Source organism: Monopterus albus, unplaced genomic scaffold, assembly GCF_001952655.1.
Source record: "Monopterus albus unplaced genomic scaffold, M_albus_1.0 scaffold69.1, whole genome shotgun sequence".
In the NCBI taxonomy this organism is placed as follows: domain Eukaryota; kingdom Metazoa; phylum Chordata; class Actinopteri; order Synbranchiformes; family Synbranchidae; genus Monopterus; species Monopterus albus.
Genome location: NW_018127949.1, coordinates 4,702,801 through 4,723,716, shown reverse-complemented (window position 1 = coordinate 4,723,716; position 20,916 = coordinate 4,702,801). Strand labels below are relative to the sequence as shown.

The 20,916-nt window shown below is 41.4% G+C and overlaps 2 protein-coding genes across 4 annotated transcripts in view; one reads left to right on the top strand and one right to left on the bottom strand.

The window, feature by feature from the left end:
- The window catches only part of cyth1b (cytohesin 1b), a 13,091-nt gene extending 3,559 nt beyond the window's left edge, over positions 1–9,532 (top strand). For 2 of the 3 annotated variants that reach the window (XM_020605221.1, XM_020605223.1), the window contains 11 exons: positions 211–293; positions 1,716–1,780; positions 2,194–2,260; positions 2,963–3,081; positions 3,611–3,804; positions 4,465–4,613; positions 6,800–6,912; positions 7,423–7,501; positions 7,627–7,698; positions 8,457–8,611; positions 8,707–9,532. In XM_020605221.1, the coding sequence (XP_020460877.1) occupies positions 211–293; positions 1,716–1,780; positions 2,194–2,260; positions 2,963–3,081; positions 3,611–3,804; positions 4,465–4,613; positions 6,800–6,912; positions 7,423–7,501; positions 7,627–7,698; positions 8,457–8,611; positions 8,707–8,785 (1,175 nt within the window). In that variant the 3' untranslated portion in view covers positions 8,786–9,532. The remainder of the gene's footprint in view (positions 1–210; positions 294–1,715; positions 1,781–2,193; positions 2,261–2,962; positions 3,082–3,610; positions 3,805–4,464; positions 4,614–6,799; positions 6,913–7,422; positions 7,502–7,626; positions 7,699–8,456; positions 8,612–8,706) is intronic. The other variant, XM_020605222.1, reaches the window with a different exon arrangement.
- Positions 9,267–20,916, bottom strand: part of pgs1 (phosphatidylglycerophosphate synthase 1) — a 25,236-nt gene continuing 13,586 nt past the window's right edge. Inside the window, 7 exon segments of the mRNA XM_020605219.1 lie at positions 9,267–10,651; positions 14,226–14,356; positions 14,464–14,612; positions 16,073–16,364; positions 17,058–17,163; positions 17,165–17,213; positions 19,871–20,049. Coding sequence (XP_020460875.1) covers positions 14,237–14,356; positions 14,464–14,612; positions 16,073–16,364; positions 17,058–17,163; positions 17,165–17,213; positions 19,871–20,049 — 895 coding nt within the window. The 3' untranslated portion in view covers positions 9,267–10,651; positions 14,226–14,236.

Genomic DNA, 20,916 nt, shown 5'->3' with positions numbered 1-20,916 from the left:
GAGAGAGAGAGAGAGAGAGAGAGAGAGAGAGAGAGAGAGAGAGAGATTTGATGGATCATGTTGCCAAAGTGACCCAGAGCAGTGAGACTCTCAGGTCTCTCTTCTTCCTTTGTATGTGTGTGTGTCTGTTTATACAGTATGTCTACTCTCTACTAAGACAGAATATCCGATCTTTGTATTTGACTACTATATGTACTTCTTTTTCCTCAGTGCCTGATGACCTCAGTCCAGAAGAGAGACAGGAGCTGGAGAGCATCCGCCGCAGAAAACAAGAGCTACTGCAGGACATACAAGTAAGTCACAGTCACAGTCAAAAAACGGCCAATACATCGACAGACCAAAGAAACCAATCATGTTAAGCAAACTGCAGATAAATTGGTAGAGCCATTTATGGCTGCCGATAAATAACATGAAATTAATGTAAATAAAGATTTTATTGTCCACTAGAGAGCACTGCGACTCCACTTGTGGCATCACATCCATGTGAACCAGTCTGAACAGAGTTTGGGGCCAAGTAGTCAACTGGTGTCAGTTACAGCCCATTTTGTTTTTGTGAAACAGTCATTGAGACACTTCTAATGAGTAAACGGCCTGATCATTTTGTCCCTCGTGACAGCAGCTATATAAAAAAATGCTAGCAGTTTATCTGTCTCTAAAGAGATGAAGACAGCTCTGAAAAACATTACATTTTTACAAACTAAGAGGTCTTTATTCCACACCAAATATATACTCAGAATATTCAAGGATTCGTTAAGGGACTTGAACAAGAGCAGGACTGGTTCAGTGAAACTCTTCCAAACCCCATAGTCCCCGGAAAGTGACACACCCACACGGGTCAGTGACACTGTGTAGGTTGATCGAGTTTGTTAACAAGGTTGACTCTCATTTGGCATTTCTCTCCTCTCCTCGCCCTGTTTTGCCCTGGGGGTTGATGGGTAGTGAGGCATGAAGTGTTCCAGTAATGGAGATGGAGACAGAGGACATTTATAAGGAGAGGTAACCATGGAAATGCATATAGAGGGATTCATACAACAATTTTTTTTTTTTTAACCTCAGGCGAGGGTGGTGTAGCCCGATTGTCAACACATACTTACTGAGAGATGTAGATGACCCGAGACACTGTTTGTTTCGATAATTGTCCTCCATTATCTTTTCTGCTTGGCTCAGTCCGTCGCTCCTCCTATAACGTCTGCCTCGGAGCAGCTCCACTAACCTTGTTAAAGTCTTGTATCCTGCATACTCCCTTCTTCCCACCACAATGGGGAGGGTGATGGGGGGTGGGCTGAGAAATCTGAGTCAGCACAGGGGAAGGGTGGTCGGTTCTCACCCCAGAACAGGTGCTACAGCTCCCAGAGAGGATTTTCTGCAGAGGGCGGCTGTTCCACACAAGTCCAATAGAGAGGAAGAGAGGGTCGGACAAAGAGGGAATCATGTCTGAACTTTTTAGGGGTTTTACTGGGTCGTGTCTCATAGCCGTCCCTGGTAGGCTAGTGGTTAAGACTCAGCGCTCTCAGGGAGGAAGATGGAATAGACAACCGTGTGTAGTGCGCTGTGCAGCTGGTGGGTTTAAAGAGCCTCTAGTGGTTAATGTAAAGGGTCAGATGTCACATGTATACAGTATGTCTGTGCTTGTTTCCTTTCAGCCAAATAAAATAATCAACCTTTATATTCCCTCTCTCTCCATCTTTGTCTTCTCTGCCCCTGTGTGCTCTCAGAGATTGAAGGATGAGATAGCAGAAGTGACCATTGAGATAGACAGCCTGGGCCTGACTGAAGAGCGGTAAAGTATCTCTCAACAACCACTTCTGTGCCTGTGTGTAGGTGGCTACAGTCCACTAATCCTTTGTTCTAGTCAGGGAAACCAGAAAAATGACCAGAAAGATCAGCCTGAAACTCAAAACAAACCTTGTGGGATTTTGCGGCAACTACAGATGGTTTACATTATCTATTCATCTGTAGAATATTTTGTCCGATAATTGTTTAGTCTATAAAATGACAGGAAATGGAGGAAAAACACCCTCACATTTCCCGGAGCCAACAGGTCAAAACCCAAAGTGATTCAGTAAATATAATCCTCAGAGCTTTCAACCATATCAAAAGCTTCAGCTGAGGTTAAAAATGAATGTCCACAAAGATTTTCAACTCATGCTTTAAGCACTAGCAGGACTGGTGATGATGTAAATCTGGTTTTAGGACAAGCATGCAAAGGAATAAACAGATGGCCATGGGCCGAAAGAAGTTCAACATGGACCCCAAAAAGGTGAGAATACATTTACATCCAGCTCTTCAGCTTCCTAACAGACAGGTAATATTTTCAGGATCAGGTAAAATGCTGCTTATTTTCTCAATTAATGGATTTGTTGTATAGTCTCTACATCAACAGAAAACAATGGGAAAATATCAGTTTCCCAGAGTCCAAGGTGAGGTCTTCACACATCTTTTGTCCAGCCAATGCCAAAAATAGTGAAGCAAAAAAAAAACTGCAACCAGAGAATTAGGTATTTCTTTAAAAAGTGCACTGGTGTCCTTCTTGGTATGTAAACATCTTATCCTGAGTTCAGAAACCTGGATATGCTCCCTGGAGTACTTTGATAGTAACCACAATACTGTGGGATGTGAACAGCTGGTATAGTGGCAGCGATGGTGAGCAACGGTGGCATGACTGCACACAGACCCTGGATATGGTTGGGATCATTAGTATATGAATAACCAGATTTCTTGTGGTCTCTGCAAACATCCTGAATAACCAGTACTCGAGTGTGCATGTAGACGCACGTGGTTGCAGCTGCAGGTTTACATTAAGACTGTGGGGAAACTGACTTTTCCTTGCTTTGTTGTTGTTTTCTTTTTAATCAAACTAACAAATGATGCACGTGATCACTTGGTGTTTGCAACTCACCAGACAAAGACTTATTTAACTGCTCTGATCTTTAGATTTTTTTTTTCTGATTTTCTCCCACAGGGGATCAGTTTGTTGATTGACAGCTCCCTGCTGAAAAATACCAGTGATAGCATCGCCCAGTTTCTCTACAAGGGAGAGGGGCTTAATAAGACGGCCATTGGCGACTACCTGGGGGAGAGGTAAGTGATGATTCCTTCCAACCAACAGTCCCTCTTCACAGCCGATATTTTGACTTGTCAAAGCAGGAAAAAGCTCACTTCTGTTGGTGTCTAGTAAGTCATGACAGTGAGCCAGTACGCACAATACCCAAACTCTGAAACTGAAGCAGTCCATGGAATTCAGGTGTTATTAATTTTATTAGCACATCTGTGATTTCCTGCTGTTACATGTCAAAAACCTTGTGTGAAAGGTCTTTGCCTCATTAGAAGAAAAGTATAAGCCTGGTATTTTCTAATATTGGACAGAGCTGTACATGTGAAAGGACATCAGTACACTACAGTATACGGTATCTATGAGCTTAAAATGTTTAGTAAATCATCCATGAATCTGGTTTTACTGGATTCATCACGTCTCGTCCAACTCCTTCAGCTGCCAACTTAGTGAGCTAAACAGAGCAGAAATCATTCCTTGATGCTGTTGTCATTCCCTTTACTCTCCCTGTGTGATCATGCTCATGGGATTTTATTTTTTTCCTCTTGTGTCGTGCAGAGACGACTTCAACATTAAAGTTCTGCATGCCTTCCTGGAGTTACATGAGTTCATGGACCTGAACCTTGTTCAGGCTCTCAGGCAGTTCCTGTGGAGCTTCAGGCTGCCTGGCGAGGCTCAGAAGATTGACCGCATGATGGAGGCATTCGCCCAGAGATACTGCCACTGTAACCCCGGCGTGTTTCAGAGCACAGGTACAAGAGTATGTGTGGAGGAAGGGGGACAGGAAAGGTGAGGTGACGTAGCAGCTAAAAACATGTTTACAGTCAGTTTCTCTTTTTGGGTACTTTGTATTACAAAAAGTAAAAATACTTTTTCAGTAGTCAATGGCAAATGCTTACTCTTCCTAAAATATCCTTTTAACATACTGAATGTAGTGTTTGAAAAAAGTACAGACAATTTTCTCCTGTCATATTTTAATTCATAATTGTTGCACATATGTGTCTTGGCAAACCCCACCTGCTCTCATGGAGGAAATACAGTAATGATAAACCTTTCACAGCATGTTTCAAAAGAAAGTTACAAACCAGGATTAAACATTTCAGTATTGCAGTGGGGTCAATAAAACCAGACAGTTAAAAATAATACAAAAGTATGGATTAATATACAATATTAAAACATGACATGTTGGAAAAGGCGGTACCATCATTAATAGGAAGCCTGTTTAAAAGAGAAGTCTTGCTCTAGCTGTCACTGACTCTGCCAGCGTCAGATTTTCACCAAGACTTGCTTTTCATGTCAAAAATAATTAGTGAAGAAGATTAATTTTACAGTTGAAATGAGCTAAAAGCACTGGGAAACATAATTGTCAGATGCTAAAAAAATGTATATATCCACGTTTGTGTGTTTTACAGATACCTGTTACGTGTTGTCATTTGCCGTGATCATGTTGAACACCAGTCTACACAATCCTAACGTGAAGGACAAGCCCTCAGTTCAGAGGTTCACAGCCATGAACAGAGGCATCAATGATGGTGGAGACCTGCCGGAGGAGCTGCTCAGGGTGAGACAAGTTTCTGCTCCTAAAACTCTGGTTCTGACTCTTTTAATTTACTGCACAAATCACATCTGACTGAGAGACTTACAAATAGTGATGGGCCTATGACACCCGAGGCTCCGACACATGCGCCGTAGCTCAAAGCAATTGTCTCGAACCACTGTGTTGAGACCTGTTTCGGTCACGTGACGTCTGAAGCAGTTGGATTCGTCGGACGTCATGTGAATCACTTTGGATCGAGTGTGTTCAGAGACAGGATATCCCTATTTAGTGGCGTTCATTTGAATTTGTCTTTGCAGAGTAGGTTGGTTTGTTGCTGTTACATTAGTTGCTTTGAGAGTTTGTAGTGTTGTAGCAGATTGTGTATTTAGTGGAGAATCATTGTAGAGAGATCAATAGATAGCTAGATAGTAAGTTAGAGAGAAATAGTTACATAGATAACACTAGCTATAGTTACATAGTCCTAAATAATGTTAAATATATTGCATATATAGTTACCCAAACCTCTATGAATTATCCAAGCATTTCCTGTGTACCCCAGCCTCATCTGTGCCATGTGAACAGGTTTTTTCCAAGGCTGGGGAAATAGTCTGTAAAAGGAGAAACTACTTATGTCTGAAAACATAATCACAACATGAGTTTCCATGGATATACTGTTATTCCTCAATAAAAACTCAGTTACACAAACACACCCTCTTTACCCACATACCCATGAACCTCTTTACCAATGAACCCCAAAACAAACTTTTCCTGAAGTCCATACTCTAATCTGTATTTCCACCAGTCCCATGTGAAAATGACATCTGTCTGAATCTGTAGAGCACATCTCATGAATGTAGCAGCACCATTTAAATGTTTTCATAACACAAAATATAAGTGAGGAGCATATAGGGTTACAATCAGATGTGCCACATAAGAAACATGGTCTTCAACATGTGTCCATGTTTATTTTATATTTTATTGTGTCAGCTTGAAACTATACAACCATGTAGTGTAGTCGAACAGGAATGTGCATGGTGAATCAAATCCCGAACAATCCATGAACCAATAAGCGACACGTCTTGACTGCACTTCAGTTTCTTGACCACTAGATGTCCTACTCGAGCACTGTGTCATTGAAGCCTCAGTAATGAACCATTTGTGTGAACACTGTGTCGAAGCTTCAACAAAGTCTCATCGGCCATCACTACTTACAAATGGAGAGTAACAAAGTGGACAGAAAGAAAAACAGCCATAAAACACAGTGGAAAATGTAACTGTTACTGGGTCAGAGAGGGCTGTCCCAAACCAGATCACAAATACACACATTCAGACCCAGATCCCAGCCGGTCTAGTCCGGGTTAAAGGAAAGGTTTTTTTGTTTTTGGTTTTTTTTTTTTGTCTGTCAAGTCATAACAATCCTCTCATGGCATCTCTTCTTAACATGATTCCAATGTAAGTGATGGGAAGGTTAAAAACAATGCATTGCACAGTTCAGCTGAAGCTAATATGAGGTTTAATCAGCCTGAGTTGGGGGAAAAAAATTTTTTTTGAATCAATGAATTAGTTCTTTTTCACTGCTCCACCACTACAGCTCAACAGGGTAATGCTGTCTGGGGAAACAGACGGTACCGTTGTACAAAAAAACAAAACAACTCAGTGATGAAGCTTCATATCAGCTTTAGATAAACTTTGTCCCCTATCATTTACATTAAAATCATGCTACAAAGTCATCTTCTGACCAGTGTACAGAAGAAGCAATTGAAGACAAAAAAAAAAACTTTCACTGCATCCTCAGCTATGTGAGGACCGTTTTAAGTCAGTATAGTGTAAATCTTTGAACAACACTATACTGGGATTAGTGAAACTTGATCTGCCAGATGTTGCCGATTCTTGTCTTAAAGGCTGTTTTGCAGTTCGGTGACAAACGGTTCTACATAAACAGTCAATGCCTCTGACTGCACAACCATCGTTTTCACTGTAGTAAAGATGACTTTCTCTGAGACACCGTCAGCCACACTTACTGCAAATTCACTAGGTCTAATCCAACAAATCTGCTGACTTAATATTTACTTGACATTTATCTGATTCTTTGTCCCAGTGCAGCACAAAGTCTTAACCAGACACAGCTAAAACAAATGCTAGGGATAATAACGTTCTCCTGCCTAATGCCACCTCAGTAATCCATCTTTTAAATCCTCTCCTCTTTGTAGAACCTGTACGACAGCATCAAGAACGAGCCCTTTAAGATCCCAGAGGATGATGGGAACGACCTCACACACACCTTCTTCAACCCTGACAGAGAAGGGTGGCTACTGAAACTCGGTATGTTGTGGTGTCAGTTTAAACTGAAGGCCCTCTGGTGGACTGAACCTGTGGCAGCACCTTTAGCACCACCACCATGACTGAACTGCTCCAGTTTGTGCAATACTCTTAATATTCTTCTCGTTTGTTTTGTGTTTCATGGGCTTTGACTCCAGGAGGTACGTACCCTTTAACTCCCCAGCTTCAATGCACTGCTTTGCTTCTGAGCTGCTCCCTCCTCTGCATTTACCTTTGTGTCACAGTTCTAGAAAAGACGGATTATTTTAATTTCACCCTGTGCTTGATGTGAAAAAGCCATTAATGCTCTTTCACATGTGCTTCTAACAGCCGGACTCCTCGAAATGGCCACTGACCTCAGCTTTTGCAATCTTTGTTTTACCTGCTGCTCTGATTCATCAGCGGCGCCGTCGTCATATGAAGTCCAGTTTTCTGCTCCAGCTCTAACAACCAAAGCTTTTTTTTTTTTAAATTTACCTTCACTGAAGTCGCAGCTCATCTATTTTCTCCCCTCAGGTGGACGAGTGAAGACCTGGAAGAGACGCTGGTTTATTCTCACAGATAACTGCCTCTACTACTTCGAATACACCACTGTAAGCAATTCATGTTTAGATTGCATGGCAAAGTAACAACAGAAATATCTTCATAATTGAAGGCTTAAGAGGTTATACTTGGAGCTCATTTCATAATTTCTTCTCTCTCTGCTGTGTTTTACAAGGACAAGGAACCCAGAGGAATTATTCCACTGGAAAACCTGAGCATCAGAGAAGTTGAAGACTCCAGGAAACCGGTGAACCTTGCTTCTCTTTTGGCCACATTTTGTTGCAGTTGACCTTCCTGAGGGGTCTTTTGCCTAGTCTCATGCCAGGAAATAGATTTTCATAAATATATCCAAGACTACTCTTAAAAAAGAAGGTTCTGGATGTGGAAGGCAGTTCAGAAATATCCAGAAACAAAGTTAAATGCTGACCTGGGAGGGGAAAGAAATCAAGAAAGTCAAGCAACTATGCATTTTAAAATATACTCAATTTCCAGTTTATCATTAGCTAAGCTAAACCTAATGCAGTTTTAATAAACAGTTTGAGAGGTGTCGATTCAACTGTATGAACATTTATGGAGGCTGTAGTTTGTGCTGCCGTTGAACTGTACTGTGTGGAACAGACGACAGCCTCGTAAATGGCCATAAAGTTCGGTCAACACAGGCTGAGCGTGATCAGCTTCATGAAGGGAGGATTTATTGCAGGTCTGTTGCTTGGTGCACCTAATAAAATGACAACTGAGTTGGCCTCTCATGAAGCACAGATGTATCCTGTACCTGTTGCAGCTCCATTAGTTGTTTCAGTGGAAACTCTTTTGTTGCGATCTTTCAAACATGTCCATTCTTAACAGATACACAACAACAAAAAAAAAAAAAAAGCATTAACACCACAAAGGACTGAAGACTTTGTTCGTGGATGATTTTTTAAAAATATCCCTCCAACCTGATTTCAGATGTTTCCTCTTCACATAAACGTCATGACTCATCTTGTTTGTTCTGCCTTTTCCCAGAACTGCTTCGAGCTCTTCATCCCTGACCAAAAAGACCAGGTGATCAAGGCCTGTAAGACGGAGGCAGACGGCCGCGTCGTCGAGGGAAATCACACTTTTTACAGAATCTCCGCCCCGACCACAGAGGAGAAGGACGAATGGATCAACAGCATCAAGTGAGTCACACCGAGCGCCGTCTTTCTGCAGATGATCAGTATGGTGGTGATTTCCTAGCAGTCATGCCTGATCCTTCTCCATCTTCCACCTGCAGAGCTGCCATCAGCAAAGACCCATTCTACGAGATGCTGGCTGCTCGGAAAAAGAAAGTCTCGTCTGTGAAGGAGCTGTAGAACTGTGGAAGATTAAACATTGAAAGAACAAGCGTGTTTGACCTATCAGAGCTGTAGACTGGAGGCGGACCTGATACTCCTGCTGCAACGAGACAGGGACCCAGAGCAGAGGATTCAATTTCTACAAAGGCTCTTTCTTGGGAACATTTTGAACCACTGCATCTTCTGCACATGTTTGACTTTCCTATCTATAGCTGGAATGAGACATGCACAGACGTCATCTTCAAACATCTTCCTTGTGCTGTGACCACACTGTCCCCTGTAGTTGTTGAAATGTGTCACACAGACTGTTTGTACACTGGGCCTCAGCTACTCAAATATCTCACTGAGGAGAACATGAGGAAAAGATCAGGAAGTGTTTTCAGTCAGAATTAAAGTGTGAAACACAAATAATGGTGGCGAGGAAACAGTGCAATTGCGTTAATATGCTGGAAAATGACAGGATTAAAAATAATGTGATTGAGATACATTTCTAAAGTTGTTTTTTTTTTAGTTTACAGCCAGTCTCCATTTTCCATTCTCCAGTCAAGGTCTGTTTCCAGAGGAGGATTAAACCTATATTGTAACAGTTCCTGTTTAATGTGTTGCCATAAACTTTTTCTATCTTGAATCCTGTTTTGTTACTGCTGTGTTTTGTCAGAGCACTATGAATGGAAATGAAAGCAATGCATAAATATCTAAATATTTATTTATCCAAATTTCTTGTAATTTGTTTTCAGTTTTGTCTCATTAAAACTCTGTAAACCACTTCATATTTTTCATTTGTCTGGAAACAGTGTCACTCATCAGAGATTTGTCACCTGAACCTGCAGCTCTGTTTGGCTTTACAGCGAGTTCGTTTTGGTTCGGAGCTAAAATAATGAACAACTCCAAATGAAAATGTTGCTGCATCGCTGCTGGATCTGTTGTTAGCTAACAAGCTCAGCTTGAAAGGTGATATGCTGATGCTGTGTTCACAACTTACTTTAGCTTTGAACCTGCAATAATTTTTTGCTTACTTGGAGGCACTGTAAACAAACTGAACACACATCACGTTGCAAGTTGATATGGTGACCTCGTCAGCCATCGGGTGCAGATCTACTCATCCAGCAGATACAGAGCAACATTGGAGTTTTGGTTTTTAGAGCTTTTTCAATAAGAACAGTGAACTGAGCCCTGTAGGACTAAACCAAATAGTAAAGCAGGACCAGAAAACCAAAACAGTGCGCTGAATGATGGTAAAAAGATCGCTAGAGTAAATGCTGACCTGTATGATGCTACAACTCAGAGGCTAACTGCACCAAACAAATGTTTAGTCATTTGAAAAACTCACCACAGTCCTTTAATTTTTTTTGTCTTTAAAGATGACACGCAGACACTGTACAATTAGCTCCGATTAGTGCTGTAGGCAGAGCTGTAAACACACTGTAAAAGCATTTAAAAACCATTATTAAGGCTCAATGGATTGTTAATGCTTTACCACACCTTCACAGCCTTCATTACATCAGGGATACTCTCCCTGATAAGGTCTCTATTGCTTTCTCATACATGCAACATGTACCTGTACATGTACGGTAGTTAGTTTGAAATGCTTGTAGGTAGTAATACTCCAGTAATACTCCAAAAATCCACAGTGTGGTGATGTCAGCTAAAGGATCTAACAGATGTGCAGATAAACCACCAGGTCTGGAGCTTTAAAAAAAAAACAAGAGGATTTACCTACAGAGTTCATCACATACATCTATTCCTATGATCATGAGTCACTGATGAGGGTTACAGCCAAGGAGAAGATGAAGAAGTGATGCCCAGGTGACGCTCGAGTATGTCCGACCGTCCCCGCTGAGACCTTCAACCTAATGGCCGAAGGAAACCGAAGCCACTTGTCTCCTGCTCAATATGAAAACACACAGACACAAAGGGAAAATGTTCATTATTCTGTCGAGCTTTTATCGATGCCTGGTATGAGTCAGCGTGTCACTACTGGGTCTAGTGAGCCTCTAAACAAACCAACATCATAAGCCTACATGTAAGATTTGTCCTTCGGAATCGATCCTGGCAGAGCAGTGATCCCCAGCGTGGAGGTCACATGAGAGAGCTAAGCAGTGATGGAAAGTAACTTACTACATTTACTCAAGTACTGTACTTAAGTATTTTCATTTTCTGCTATTACATATTTCAACTTTGCTAGAGGCAAAGAGCATACTTTTAATTCACTGCATGTGTTTGATAACTGAAAATCAAATGAATAAAACAAGACTGCAGGACTTTTACTTAAGTCTGAGTACTTCTTCCACCACAGTTTAAAGACTCAAGCTAATCTACTGTCAGAGTCACACACTGGAGATGGTTTAATGTACTAAAGCACAGTGGGTAATCACAGTGTCACCACTAGAGATCAGTCAGATCCATCACAACCACATCAGCTCCTCATGGTGCTGTGTGGATACCAGCTAGATTTTAACCCAGCTGAGCCCTGGAACACTATGTTCAACAGGACAGTGAAGAGTTTGGAGAGGCTCCAACAGTATGTAAAGTTCACTAAAAAAAAACCTTAACCTAACGAATAAAATTGTGTTACTGCGCATCTTAATGTGTGTGTGTATTCAGCCTTCTTGAAAATTACAGTGAGCCGCCATTAGCTTTTCCTTGGTCCAGTCAGCCACACTTTTTCCGAGTGTGCAATTTGTCCTACATTTACGGTAATCTCTCTGAAACGGCTGTGAGGGATATTGGAACATGATGATGTTCTTTCAATGTGCAACCTCACCACTAGAGGTCATTAAATCTCACACACTGCACCTTTATATCTGCACTGTAAATGATCAGGTGACGAACGTTTGAAGAGTTCTCACAGCTTCTCCTGATATGGCATCTTTCAGCCAAAACGATTTAAACCGTGCTTTCGGAAACAGTAGCTACTGTATATAAAACTCGTTCACTATAAGACCCTGTTAAATTGAATATAAACTAAACAATATTCAAGAATAAACTGTCCTAGAACCACCTGTACTTTGTAAACAGGAGTATCATTTACTGGAGATTATAATCAGATTTCACAGCTGGATGTGATTCCAGCTCACAATCTTTGTATCACTGACACTAAAGAGCCTTTTCTGTTGTTAACTAAATATTTAAATAGCTCAGCATGACTTGTAGCTTGAGGCCACCGAGGTCTCTTACAGGCCAGCCCTTGTGTGTTTGCGTCAACATGCTGGAAGTACAAGTCTTGTCAATGTTTTCCAACAGGCCTGAATGTGCTCCTGCTCACATCATTGTCTGAGAGAGCACGTTGTGCATAACACTCATGCACTGAAGGGTGATCTATTTGCAGACGTTTCCTTCTGGCAGCAGATCACTCAACAGTTTTTTGCCTCAACTCCGTCCAGGTAGTGACAAGACACCACCCACTTACCGTCATGATCCAGTGTGACGCTTCCTGTTCTGAGAACCCCCAACCCCCCCACTTTAACAATCATCTATTTTGACATAAACCATCAAAAAGACTCTTCACCATAAACTTCACCAGAGAGCACAATCTGCCTCAACTCTGAGGGTCAATAAACCCTTTTGACTTCACCTCTTCAAGTCCTGACAGGACTCTCAGTAACACCGACCACACTGACACACCATCACCATAACTCCACGCTGACTCACTTCTTGACGGGAGTGAATCAGCCGACACACTGTCCCTGCTCTGGTGATTTAGGCTGCTGGGAAGACGAGGACGGGACTTGCGATTCGGGACTCACCACAATGACTACAGACATTTCTAAGAAGCCACAGCCTGTTGTACTGTGTGTGTGTGTGTGTGTGTGTGTGTTTGTTTGTTTTTGTACAGTATGTTCAGGACTATTTTGTCGACTAGGCAAAAATTAGACAAAATCTGGGTAGAAAAAGGAAAATGATAGATAAATAAAGAGAGACGTATTAAAACTTAGGCCTATGTTTAGTTTAATTTTTGTCATTTTAACTTTAAGAGCCAGTTAAACACGTATCTGCATTGTCTAAACTGTTTACAATAATGCTCTATCTTACACATGTTCTCTCATAACATAGGTGGCTATTTTAGAGGAGAAACTATCAGCTAGCTGAATGAAGCGACACATGCTGGGCTCATTCTCAGCTCAGAAACAAGTCTAAACACTTGTCTGTTTATAACATGATGATGTGGACAGGCTGTCAATCACCTCCTCGCACTGACACATTAACCTACATTATTGTGATCACTACAAATAAATAAATAAATAAATAGATCAACATAAGACATTGATAATCATTGCTCATGTTGTGATTGGCCACACTGATGAACATACAGTCTTTATAGTTTAGATTATGTGAATATTTCTGATTAAGGATGATCACAGTGTGGCTGTTTTAACATTTTGACACTGCACTAAATGTAGTTTAATAGCAGGCTTTTGAACAGAGGCTGCTTAGAGACAACATTCCACTTTAGATTTACTACTTGTTGAAACAGCGTCATTAAATCCAGTTTAGCAGGATTTCTAAATGCAAAACAGATGACAAAAATTTTCATTTTTTTTTTTAACCATACTTCATCAGAATCAGTGGACTGTTACTGGGTCGGACTCCAGGTTTTATCTGTCTGATGTCATCTTCTGCTGCCAGAAGCTCTTTGTCCCCATTAGGCTACAGCTGAATAAATATAATAAAAATCCATGCAACACAGAGTCTGTAGCTTTATTGGCCATTAAGTTTCTTAAATGATGAATGAGTGGATTATACTAAGCAAAATTTAAGTGTGAACTTGCCAACTCTTTTCCAAATCAGGCTCTTTCACCGCTGCTTTTTTCTTTTTAAAGATAAATTTAACAGTCACACAATATTTACAGCTCCACTGGATTAAAACGGAGGCTCTACTATTTGCAGTTGTGAACTGCACTATCAGATATGGATTTATTTCCATTCATCACACACACTTAACTCTGCGTGAACATACTCAGAGTTGCTCATCTAAAGTGAGTACACCTAAATATTTGACTGTTGAGCTGCTAAATGCTCCACTACGTTCGCTAGCTAGTCATGAACTGTGTCTGTCTGCTGTTTGGTGCTGAGCTGGTACTGTACAGCATTTTCTTTTTTTTTTTTTTTTGAGGACTGCTGTTGTTGCTGGAAACAATAAAACTAGTGAGATTGAAACATAGCAGTCAAGCTGTGGCTGTAAAACCCAAACTATCGTTTAAATGCTGCTCACAGCTCTGAGGAAATGCAGAGTCGGATGATTAAATCAATCTGGCTGGGTTTTGTTGAGTGACTATTTTACAGGATCACAGTCATGTGATCAAAATATTGATAAGTGCAGTTTTAAAACCTAGTCCGACTACTCACATTTCTTGCACTACATATTGAAATGTTTTCATGAACTAGAACAATCCTAAAAGAATGAACAGATGAGTTTATTTTATGTTAAGTGAGCATGTACATGTCTGTGTGTTTGCACCTGATGGCGTCTCAGAAGAAATTCTTAATGAGGGGAGTGACTAGCTTCACCCACAGCTTGACGTGGCGGTCTGGCCGCTCAAACGTGGAGCTGGACACCTCAGTGGAGCGCTGGTACAACATCTCCTTCTCCTGAGAGGCACAGAGTTTAACTCAGGTGTGCATTCAGTACAGAGTTACTCAGTCATTCATCATCATTTGTGACGGTGGTTAGAGTGGGGGGAAAAAAAAGGGCGCACCTCCTGTAGCTGGCTCTGCAGCTCCTTGTTCTCCGTTACTATGGCAATTTGGGCCTCCAGGTCACGGTGAACCGACCGGTAACCAAAATTAGGGGAGCCAATTAGAGTGAGACAAGGCTGATCCTGTCCCTGGAGGTAATACCACAAACCTGTAGGAGAGGAAAAGTGGAGTGAGCCACTGAGGAGGTAATGCTTCAGAGAGCCTCATCCAGCAGGGATTTCTGTCGGCTCATACCACAACTAAAAGGAAGCACATGCAGAAATCCCCAGCGTCGATCCAAAACCCCAAAGTATGAGGGAGAGTGAGTGTACATCCTTGTCCTGAGGCTATAACAGAATGACTGCACAAGCCCTCTTCTCTCACGCTACATACCACTATGACCACAAGAAGAACAGCAGAACAGGAGAAGAACTGTGAGTGTGATTTATCATCTTCGCTGAGCCAAACTAAACCGATTTGGATGCTGAGCCCTGGCTTACACTGTAACATTTTGTACATGTTGATGTGGGAGATGAGTCCACAGAAAGTTAAAGTCTAATAGAGGAGGATAGAATTGTTTGTGAGCAAATTTCTGGAAACTCACAAGAGATTCTTATTCTCCCCACAAAACACTTACTATCAATCATTAGTAATTTAAGCAGCCTGTCACTCTACAAAGTTTAAAATCTGGGAAAACTCGTGGGTTTAAATTAGTATTTACCTGGTACCAAATATACAGGAGAGGTTTTCATTGCTAACCACAAAAATGTCTTCTTTTTGGTAACAACAGGTTTGACTCAATAACACACACAACAAAATCCAGGTTGAAACACCTGGATTTAATTTAGCTTTGCCTGGTTTTAAATCTCTGACTCAACCTCAACTTGTTCCAAGGTTTATATAAATGTGATGTGCTTACTGGTGACTGTTCCCGCTGACTGGAGAGCAAAACTGCCACAACATTTGTGACAAACATCAAGGATCAGATTGACGACGCTACATGTATATTGTTATAATTTGACTTACAACAATAGAACCTCTTAAAATCTAAAACTCCTTCAATTGTCTTGAGCAAGTTTAAGATAACAGAAACCGCTCCCTCAGCTCCCATGACAAAAGTAATCAGCGTTTGCTTATAAAGCAACCCCCACTCCCCGGCCAAATCCTCTCTTCCCCTGCTTCTTCAATGTATGAATTCATTACATGCCGTCTATACATAGCGATGATGTACTGAGAAATTTATAGTAGATGCTTTTGTCACATGATTTGCATTTTATCACTTATCTATTACGACTCACAAGAAGCTTTAAAAGGACGAGATGAAAGTGTAGGCCAATTAGTCGGGCAAAGAAAATTAATCAGCAAGTTCTTTGATAATTAATTATTAGGTTAAGTCCATCCTCCTGGTTCGACTTCTCCAGTGTGAGAACTTCCTGGTTTTTCTCTTTAAGATTCATTGCAAAATAAATTTGTTGGTTAGACAAAGTAAGCAATATGAAGACATTCCCTTGACCGCTGGGATATTGTGATTCCTGCATTTTATACACAAAATTATTAAACAAATGTAATCAACAGAGGAATATAACTGTTGGTAATAGCCCTGATGGGAAGGGCGGGTATGTCATCCACCTTTGGCGTGGAAGGTCCACTGTGGTCTGTGGTACTCGTGCAGGTGCACTCTCTCCTCTTGGCCCAGCTGGCACACCTGGTTGTAAAACTGTCTGGCGATGTGGGTGTAAGCTGCAGGGATTGCTCCGGCGACGCCCTTGGCTCCGAAGAACCCATTGACCTCGGGGGAGGCGGTGAGGATGCGGTAACTGGCTCCTGCCCCGAGCACCAGCCGCATGTACGTCCGGGTCAGGTTAAAGTAACCTGATGTTAGGAACACAGTGGAGTCCGGCCCAGCGTCTGTCAGCAGGCGCTGGAGTTTCAGTGAGAAACAGAAAGCGAAGGAGAAGTTAGACATGTTTCTAATTCCTGACACTGAGAAAAACAGAACTGGTTGCTGTGCTATTAACTGTGCAAACAGATGGTTATTAGTGTGTTTTACGGCCGTATACAGCTGATGGTAGAGCTGGGCAACATGAACTAATGCCTATTAGCATGTAAAATTTTAAAACTGCTATTCCTCAATTTAAAAAAGTGATGAGACTTATAAAGCACGTAAACCACTTTAAAAGAAACCTAAATAATTTACAAAATGTATGATGAACAGCCACATCACCACCCATTAAATCAAAGCAGCTCCAATGCAAAGTAAGTCAATACAACAGCTTCGCTCCCTGCATAAAACTTAAAATGTTAAATAGATCCCGAGACAAAGTGTTGATTCAACTTTATGTGGTGGTTCTTTAAGGGCTCCGGTTTGTGAAGTTGTACTGAATTAGTGTATTGTGTTTTATTGTGCTAATTCCCAGAATATGACTAATAAACATTGAATAAATGCTCAACTATTTATTAGTGACTTATTAGTCACATGTTCAAAACCTCCATCAACCGATATTTATCTTGTTTGTGAGGAAATTATCAGCATTATGCTACCAAAGGTGTGTTTTTATCAGTTTCAGCTCCAAATACGACAGCCAATCAGAAGAGGTCAGTTGTAGAGCCTCACCTGTGTGACCTGTTCGTCCATCCGGATCCCCAGAGGTTTCATCTGGACCAGAGGGAACACCCAAGTGTCCTCCTCCTCCCCCTCGCTCATCCCCTCATCCTCAGAGAACCTCCATGACCCGCTTCCTCGCCTCTGCCGAGAAGTCCTGCCTGTTGCCTGGTTGAGATACAGAACATGAGCATACGCTTAGATAAAGATAAGTGAGCGCAGTGGGAGATGGATCTGATCTCTGGGTCACAGTGCTCTGGGCTTTGAGTTTATGTGTGAGTGAGCTGTACTGCTATCTTTGTGAGGACTCAGTTTTACACCACCTTAGTGAGGACCTTTAAGCCAGTGCATCCTGCTGCAAAAGAGAATTTGACTGCTTGATTTTAAGGTTGAAGTCAGAATTAATTTCATGTTAGGATGAGTGTGAGGCATTTATTGTGATGTTATGTCAGGGGCTAGAGAATGAATTGTGTCAATGAGGGCTCTCACAAGTATAGAAAGACAAATGTGTGTGTGAGACAGCATCTACAGTTGCTTGCAGAAATGAAGCAGAATGTCGATGGGAGTCAAAGTACAACTTGCTATTTTAGAAAATGTCTGATTTGCTTTTGAAACATTGTAACAGGACATCCAATAATAGTTGTGGTCATTAGTTTAACCACCAGTTTTTATTAAAAAGGATCCATTTACCCAAACTGCAAAGACTACATAAAATATAGTGACATATTTCAAAGCTAGTTTGTAATCAGTTTACCGGTAATGTAAGGAGAAGCTCTGTTGCCAGGTGGTTTCTGCAGTTTGGAGAAATAAAACTGTTCACAGTGAGGCCACTGGAATACCCAGAGCAATAACTGGAAAGAGAAGCTGCCACTGATTTTTTTAAATTTAATCTATCAGTGCTATGAGCATCACAAATGAAACTGAATACACCAGCACTGTGTCAGGATGGAGGCAGGCATTTCTAAACAAAACTATCTTCATGTCTAGACATCACTTAGCTTGATTTCAGACCTGCAAAGCAGCACCCACATCTCTGATTTGTTGAGATACTCAAACTGGTCTGGTGTAGACGGTCGTTTGTGCTGGCTGGAGAAACCGTGAACCCATCAAAGCTTAGCAGGCAGGACTGAGAATGAGACGTCAACTTCCTACATGGCTGGCTAGCTGCATCCAACTGAAAATAGCTACAACTGTGGAAGGAGCTGTGCAGAAATGGGATTTTAGGCTGTATAGAGCAAGCAGTGCCTGACAGCGAGCATGGACAGAGAAAACCAGAGATGAGGATGACATGCAGCGAAAGGTCACACCTGAAATAACTCTGAAATCTTTGATCTGTGTGAAAAACCAATTGGTTCTAGTGCACCCAGTTTCCATGTCAACTACATTTTAGAGTCAAATATTGTACTTTTCACTCATTACATTTAATTAATAACTTTAGTTACTCTTTACTTCACAGAACGAGATTAATAAAACACAGTAAAATCATAAGACTTTATTGATCCCTGGTGGGAAATTCACAAGCTACCAAGTAGTATATAAAGTACTTCAAATTATAAACCTATAAAGTAGTCAACATTAGCTCTACCTGTGATATACATCATTAACAATAATTATAGTCCAATAATATAATATGCCATTCTGTATAATGAGTACTTTTACTTTTAGTGCCTGAAATATATTTTGATACCAATACTTTTGCACTTTTATTGAAGCAGCATTTTGAATGCAGGACCTTTACTTGTAACAGTATTTTTACACAGTAGTACTGATAGATACTTTTACTTAATCAAACCATCTGAGTACTTCTTCCACCAGTGGAGGAGAGTGAGAAGATGCTTTTTACCATTTGGATGCAGCAACCACTTACACTTTATTGTAACTGCACAGCAGGAGCACTTTGACCTCTGTTATCAGTTAACGCTCACTGACTCACTACAAAGCAGGGAACGACTCATAGTTCCTGCCTCTGTGTATCATAAATCATCTGCACATGTCCACACACAGCCCAAAACTTGCATGTGCCCTAAAGGTAAACTGAACTATATGTATTTTTTATAATGTATGTGATGTATTCCATGCCCTTGGTCCGACTCGTGTCAAGTATTCGCGCCCACTGTTTTTACGTTGTTCAGCCAAATACAATAACCAAATGAGCTTTTCTTGCTGTCAGAGGACGCCTTCATGTTTTCTAGTGTGCATGTGTGGAATGTGTCCATGTACGCATTCCCCTGGTGTGCATTCGCGCGTTTATCCGAGGGTGTGCAGAAATCATGAACTGGCCTTAAATATGCCTTTACTTTTATACCTCAAGACAACCCATTGGTTAATGTCAGATACAAATGTTGTCTGTCATCCTTACAAATTAGATTTCATTAGGATTTCACCAGTGTCTGCTTCTAATAACTCTGTGTGTGTGTGGTCCCACTACATATCATCTTCCAGCAACACTGTGACATCATAACTCTATTCCTGGTGTTTGTTACCACGTTTGTCCAGTCCTGCAGACATGATGTCATTCATTCCTCCAACATCCTGGCAGCCTGCGCTCCAGTTACAGACACACTGTACGAGTGCGTGTGTGTGTTTGTGTGTGAAAATCCTGTCAATTTCACATCCGGCTGAACAGCTAGCCAACCACAAGAGCTCTCTCCATCTTTCTCACTGTATTCACACACACAAACACGCACACAGCAGTCCGTCTCTCTGACCATTGTCTATCTGCCTGTCTAAGCTTTCAAGCTCCATTAGCAAAATCCATTGGCTCCTCTTGTTGAAAACCGGGCCAATGACACCGTAACTGAGCGTGAAGCCATTTAGTTTCTTACCTTTGTATGGGTGCACCATGCCCTCGAGCATTGTGACTGAGTTGTCAGGCTGAAGCTGCAGGGAAACGTCTCCCACAGCCTCCACCAGGTTGGAGAAGAAGTCGGCGACCTCCCTGCAGTTCTCCAACAGCACGTAGCGGTCCTGTCTGTTGGTGAAGTACGAGTCGCTCAGATTGGCCCTAAAAAACAGAGACCATATTTTAAGAGACCAGGGAACAGAGAAACAGATTTATACTGAACTAAATCGAGGGTTTATGAGTAGAGGTCGTCATATGGTGAGGTGTGTTTTGATGAGAATGAGGAAAGATGGAAAAGAGAGATGAAAGAAAGTTTCATAGGCATTTGCCCTTTGCCCTAAAAAATAAATAAGTAAATAAAAAGGTCATTTCTTCTATGCAGACCAAGAAACAGTACGAATCTAATTAAAGGATAAGATCCAGTTACAATACAGGTGTGGTACAGTTCAATCAGAACAGTGGATGAACTTCAGCTTGGAGTCATGTCATGTCATTAGCCAATAAGAAAACAGAAATAAAATGCCTCCTGGAACCTGAAGGCAGGATATTTTTTTACACCAAGAATTTCTGCTGTCACCGACAAGGAGGAGGTCAAAAGGACAGTCTGAAGAACTGCCTAAGAAAATGATTCTGATCGCTTCTATGCACCTGAGTATGAAGAATTAACATTATACTCTACTGCTTAGTACATGTGGCAGTTTGTTTAATTTCCCCCACAAGTCGTCAGTTTAGGTCAGTGTCATGTTCTGTCATTCTGTGTGCAGAACTGAAATGAAGAGGAAACAATCCTCAGCACAAAGCAGTACTGTGCCCCCTGGGCTTGCAGCACACCCACTGTTCTCCATTTTCATTCTGTTCTCCAAAACGAGACCATTTCCTCGCTGTGGTGGTAAACACCTGCACTTTGATCAGGAATCTTTTCTCTGGACCCCTACCCAATGTGACCAGTGATGACATGTTTAGCCGCATGTCGTCATTCAACCGCTGGCTGTCTAGGTGGTGCCCAGAAAATAACGTGGGCTTCATAGA